This window comes from Notamacropus eugenii, chromosome 6 (genome assembly GCF_028372415.1).
Source record: "Notamacropus eugenii isolate mMacEug1 chromosome 6, mMacEug1.pri_v2, whole genome shotgun sequence".
NCBI classification, from domain to species: domain Eukaryota; kingdom Metazoa; phylum Chordata; class Mammalia; order Diprotodontia; family Macropodidae; genus Notamacropus; species Notamacropus eugenii.
Window position 1 is genome coordinate 23,762,898 of NC_092877.1, and position 6,234 is coordinate 23,769,131.

Sequence of the window (6,234 nt, forward strand, 5' to 3'; positions counted from 1 at the left end):
AATAAACCCTGACCCTGCAGAGCATCATTGAATCATGAGCCAGCCGAGGGCCATGCGTCCACATTGGGTCCCAGCAAAAACCTTAACTCGTCTCGTTTCCTTTTTTTTCTGTCTCGTTCCCACAGTTCCACCAGGTGAGAAGAGTGATGACCATCCTTTTCCTTACTATGGTTATTTCATACTTTGGTTGCATGAAGGCTGCCCCCATGAAAGAAACCAGTGTCCGAGGACAAGGCAGCTTGGCCTACCCGGGTATGCGGACCCATGGAACTCTGGAGAGTCTGAATGGTCCCAAGGCTGCTTCAAGGGGACTGACATCCTTGGCTGACACTTTTGAACATGTGATAGAGGAGCTTCTAGATGGGGACCAGAATGTTCAGCCAAGGGAAGAAAATAAAGATGCCGACTTGTACACATCTAGGGTCATGCTCAGCAGCCAAGTGCCTTTGGAACCCCCACTGCTCTTTCTTCTTGAGGAATACAAAAATTACCTGGATGCGGCGAACATGTCCATGAGGGTCCGTCGCCACTCTGACCCTGCCCGTCGGGGGGAGCTGAGTGTGTGTGACAGTATTAGCGAGTGGGTCACGGCAGCAGATAAAAAGACCGCAGTGGACATGTCAGGCGGGACGGTCACAGTCCTTGAAAAGGTCCCAGTCCCGAAAGGCCAACTGAAGCAATACTTCTACGAGACCAAGTGTAATCCCATGGGTTATACAAAAGAGGGTTGCAGAGGCATAGACAAAAGGCACTGGAATTCCCAGTGTCGAACTACCCAGTCTTACGTACGGGCTCTCACCATGGATAATAAAAAGAGAGTTGGCTGGAGGTTCATCAGAATAGACACTTCTTGTGTATGTACACTGACCATTAAAAGGGGAAGATAGTGGATTTATGTTGTATAGATTATATTGAGACAAAAATTATCTATTTGTATATATACATAACAGGGTAAATTATTCAGTAAGAAAAAATAATTTTATGGACTGCATGTATAAATGAAGTTTATACAGTTCAGTGGTTCTACAATCTATTTATTGAACATATCCATGACCTGAAGGGAAACAGAGTCATTTGCGCACAACTGAAAAAAAGTCTGCATTCCATTCCTCGATAACATTGTGGTTTGTTGCCGTTGCCAAGAATTGAAAACGTTTAAAAAAAAAGTTGAAAAAAAATAAATAAATTGCATGCTGCTTTAATTGTGAATTGATAATAAACTGTCCTCTTTCAGAAAAAAATGCACACACAAGCACACACATGCACACACACATATACAGACACAGAAATTTGAACCTGAACATTCCGTTTCCATTTTAGACAGTAAAGTATCTTCAGTCCTGTTAGTATCCTCTCTGTTTTAATGCTTTTGACTTCTGATAGCGTTGGAATTAAAACAATGTCAAGGTGCTGTTTGTCATAGCTTTCCTGGCTTTTGGGGGGGGGGGGAGGGTGGCAGGGGTGGGGGGGAAGGGATTGGGTTTCTTTTGTTTTTTTCAAGTTCTCACAGAGGGAACTGGGGGAGGGAATGGGGAGAGGAGCAATCCCCACTCTGTGTGCTATGTTGTAAAGGTATTTGCTATAGAGACCACCCTATTGGGAAAAAAAAGCTAGAGGCAACCCAGCAAGAGAATATTCATCTTCCCCTTATAGGCCTCTGGGAAATCCTTCTCATACTCTGGGCCCAGTTCTTTCCAAAAGGCCTAAGTTTGCTTACAGCACATTCATTTTTACTTCTGGTTTCCTGGTTACCTTCCCATCACCCTTACCCAGTTTTTGGATTACCTCTTGGTCTTTTCCTCCCAAAGAAGAAAAATCTGTTGCAAGCATGTAAGTGAAGACAGTATCTTGTCAGACCAAGTCCATCACACAAAGAAAGGAGAAGCACAACTTTTCCAACACAAACAACTAACCAATGGAATCTAAGACTTATATGTGTGGGACACTGGGAGACTTTTTCAGGATCAGGTGTAGGAGTAGAAAATGCCCAAAGAAGGAGTGTACTTCTTGAGATACACATTCAGGAATCCTAGTGATTAAAACAGTACAATCAGAGGTTCCCCATAAAGGGAATGATCTCACCTGTGGAGAAAATACATCCAACAGATAGGTTGTTGATCCGCTGGTAAGGCAAGAATTCCCAAGCTGCATGCAGCAGCAGTCACTTGGATTTAGGCAAGGGTGGAGATGTGGCATTTGAGACATTCAGAAAGGAGCAGAACCAGAACTCCCCAGGAATGCCTCTGGAACAAAACGGGCAGAGTTGTTTGTACCTCATGCTTCAAGTGCCTACATTATCTAACTATGTTTAAGAGGTCCCTACTCAACAGGGCCTTGCTCAGGCAGTTTCACCCCCTTCCTTCCCCACCCCCACCCCACCACTCAAATATCAATTTTATTCTGGGAAAACCCAGAGAGCCTGACGTTCACTCTGAGATCTGGTTGTAGTGTTGTAATTCACTAGATGCAAAGAGAGACACAATGTTTTGCTACAAGGAGAGGCTGATCACCTCTAAAAACAGGTTCATTCAGCAAAAAACACTAGTCCATATTTATAATAGCTCTCCAATGTGTTTGCTCAAGGAAGACTCAGGCAGAACTACCTGGGACCCAAATAATGACAGTTGCCCAAGGGCTTGGCTCTCAATAACTGACTTTTCTGTAGCAGTTTAGGGTTTACCAAATACACTACACTCGTCATTTGATTGTTAAAACAGCTCTGTGAGATTAGGAGTACAAATATATTATTCAACCCCGCCCCCTTCCCATTCTTTAGATAAAGAAACTGAGGTTTATAAGGTAAACTGTGTTGCTGAAGGCTATACAGATAATAAGTTGCAGAGCCAGGACCTCACATGCAGTTCTGACCCCAAGTTCAGTGCTTTTTCCCATTGTACAACACTGCCTCCTCCAAAAGGAAGCCAGAGACTTTGACATGACTTTGACACTTTGATACTTCCTAGTGGTTCAAAGAGGTTCTTAGAGCTCTACTCCACTAATGCTGCTTCTCTCCCTCAGTTCCTACTACTTTCCTGTCAATAGTGAGGATTCCCTAGATCAGCACTGCCTACTCAGCCTACTTAACTCAGTGTGAGTTAATACAACAGCCAATTCAGGAACTGGGAATTCAGGCTAGTGTCTCATTAGCCTTTTAAATAACCAAATCCTATAAAACTTAATGCTAGGATCCATTTCCATCTTCTGACCCTAAATCCTATTCTCTGACATGGAGGAGAATAATAGTGTAAAAGATATCCTTGCCTGCAAGAAAGACCTAAGTATTATTCTGTTTTAGTAGTGGTAAGAAATAGACAAGAAAGGGAGCTGCACTGGGAATTAAGGTCCAAATTTAAAGATGGAAAGAATACCCGCAAAGAAAATGTCCATCCATCTACCCATCCACCCATCCACCCATCCACCCATCCACCCATCCACCCATCCACCCACCCACCCATCCATCCATCCACCCATCCACCCACCCACCCATCCATCCATCCATCCATCCATCCATCCACCCATCCATCCATCCATCCATCCATCCATCCATCCATCCATCTATCCATCCATCCATCCGTCCTTCTTTTCATCCATCTGTCTATCTATTCACTCATCCATCTTTTCACACATACATACATTTTCTCCTTCATCTCAATATAACTTGTCATAAGGAATAATATTTCTAAACACCTGCCCTCAAAGAAGAAAGTTAATGGTCTTCCAAAGTCTCTGCAAGACCCTATTTACCATAGATTTGCTTTGTGGGTTTCCTTTTAATGCATCTTTGTCGTGACGTTTTGACACTGTTGTTCAGACTTTGTGATGTCCATGAAATTCCCTCCTAATTCCTCTCGGGGAGAACAAAACAAAGGAACACACTTTATATTCGGCAGCAGAATCTCCTGGGATTTTTCACCATATTGATACTGACCCTCTCTGTAAAGTGCCAGGAGAAATTCAACCCTTGTTCAGACTGGCTTTCCCATCCCCAAGCTAAAGCATCATACTCACAGGCTTGGTGGTCTTAATTGGTTAAAGATTTTTGTTTTAAAAAGGAAAAAAGATCTCTCTGTGTTGTTCTTCATTTTGCTTTTTGCTTTTTTTTTTTTAAGTCTTGCCGTGGTCTTTGTGGCAGAAGTGTTTCATGCATGGCAGGCAGTGGGCCTAAAGCTTTGTTATGGTGATACTCATTGAAAATGTAAGTAAATGTCTGTGGCCTTGTTCTCTCTATGGTAAAGAGATATTATTCACCATGTAAAACACAAATATTTATTGTATTTTTAGTCTATTTATATAATTCTGTTATTGAAAAAATTGGCATTAAAACTTAAAAGCATCAGAATCCTATTGTAAATACAAGTTCTATTTAAGTGTACTAATTAACATATAATATATGTTTAAATATAGAAATTTTTAATGTTTTTAAATATATTTTCAAAATACATAAAATCTGGGGGTTGTGGGTTTTTTTCTCTTCACTGTAAAGCGAACATGAAAACATTTTACATAAAGAGGTGTATCCATTGCTTTACGACCAATCTGACTTGTTTCAGGGATAAAACATCCCCTCCCAGCAAAAGCTTTGTTTCAAGGGGAAGGCAATGGGGAATGCGGTCATTCAGCTTCAGGGTTCCAGTAAGGACCTAAGATCAAACCTGTCATCAGGAATGGAAGACCAAGTGTCATTTTCCACTGACGCTTTGAAAGTTTCCCCTTTAGAGTGAGGGCTTTTCATCTAATTCCAAACCGTGTATCCTAGCAACAATAAGACTCATGAATCAAACATGGCTGGCTCGATTCAATTAGAAAGTAACTGTTAAAATCAAAGTCGGTTTACTTGAAGGTAATGAGAGCAAATTGCTGCGTATTTGGAGAGTCTATAGCTAAAAGATGGAGACGCAAATTCAATATTTAGAACCAAGTCATGTGCCCTTCGTTTGAAAGCAGTGCCATTGACTTTATTTATTTATATCCATTATGGTGATTTAATTTGTGTGCTGTAGAGCAGGGCTCCAAGGCAGGAGTAGCCATGATCTAACAGACTGCTAGTATTTCTAAAAAGATGGGCCCCTGTGAGTGCTGCCAAGCCTCTGGGCAATTAGTCAGTGTTTACAGTTATCACTAAATCTTAGAGAAATAAATGGAAGTGTTTTAAATTAGAGAAAGGGCCATTAAAAAAAGTAATTTGTTCCTGCTCTTTGGACTTCCCATTAGAATACCAACCATCTATTCCCAGAATATGGTGAAAGATATCTGTTCAATGTATCATTTCTACTTCAAATATAGACACATGGTTCCCTCTTGTATTGTCTTATAAATAAGGATAGAGAAAGTCAAAACAAACATTGAAATTGTGTTATATATAGATGGAAGAGTAGAGAGCTTAATCACTAGGTTCTAATCCATATGAGAAATTTACCACATATTATAAACAAAGGAAAGTCTCTGAGTAGTTGATCATAATATCAGCCCAGTTTGTGAGTCATATCTTCACTAAACTTTTGCCAAGGTTGATTATTTCTCTCAGCAGAGGAAGACAGGTATTTTGAAAGAATGAAATGAGGAGAAAGAATGAAACATGATGTCCAAATTGCTTGAGACTAAGAATGCTTGGGAGGTATCCAAGGACGTTTTCTTCAGAAGATGAAGTCAGAGAAAGAAAAGTGTTTTCAAGTAGCCGCTGAATCCACCAATGCGGGGCCGCTTTTCATGATCAATTTCTGCACGATTTCTGAGTTCTGCCAGCAATCTAGTGGTGCCTGGATATTTGTTTGAATCTGGTGGGTTTTGTCATGATGATCTACGTTCCCTGTGGCTACTGGCCACTTCAGAGTAGTCTTCTACTAAAGTTAAGTTGGTTCTTAACCTGTGGTTCTAGAAATAGATAGACTGATTCAGTGAAGTGTTTAACTTGAGAGACACTTGGACCAGTAATTCAGTTTGGGGAGAGAACATGAAGTAAATATTCCTAAAGTGCAGGGTTTAATTTAGAGCCATGTGTGCCTGATGATGCAGGTGGGTTAGACCAAGCCCTTTCTCCCACTTCCAGAGCAAGGACAGATCAAAAGTAACCAAAGATGGCTAAAGTGACTCATAAATAAACATGAATATCCCTTGTCTCCAAATGATTCTACCAACTCCTGTGTTTAGCCTTCTCCGATTTACTCATGACTGGTTTTCTCAAAAGCATTTGGAGGATGCCCACCTTACACTGGTGCATTTTCAAAAGACTCTATC

General features: G+C 41.0%; 1 protein-coding gene across 5 annotated transcripts in view; it reads left to right on the forward strand.

Annotated features, from left to right (window-relative positions):
• BDNF (brain derived neurotrophic factor) overlaps window positions 1-4,528 on the forward strand; it is a 52,661-nt gene extending 48,133 nt beyond the window's left edge. For 4 of the 5 annotated variants that reach the window (XM_072619290.1, XM_072619288.1, XM_072619287.1 and 1 more), the window contains exon 2: window positions 126-1,209. In XM_072619290.1, the coding sequence (XP_072475391.1) occupies window positions 147-887 (741 nt within the window). In that variant the 5' untranslated portion in view covers window positions 126-146 and the 3' untranslated portion in view covers window positions 888-1,209. Of the gene's footprint in view, window positions 1-125; window positions 1,210-4,109 lie in introns of those variants that run through there. The other variant, XR_011969278.1, reaches the window with a different exon arrangement.
• The last annotated feature ends 1,706 nt before the right edge of the window (window positions 4,529-6,234 follow it).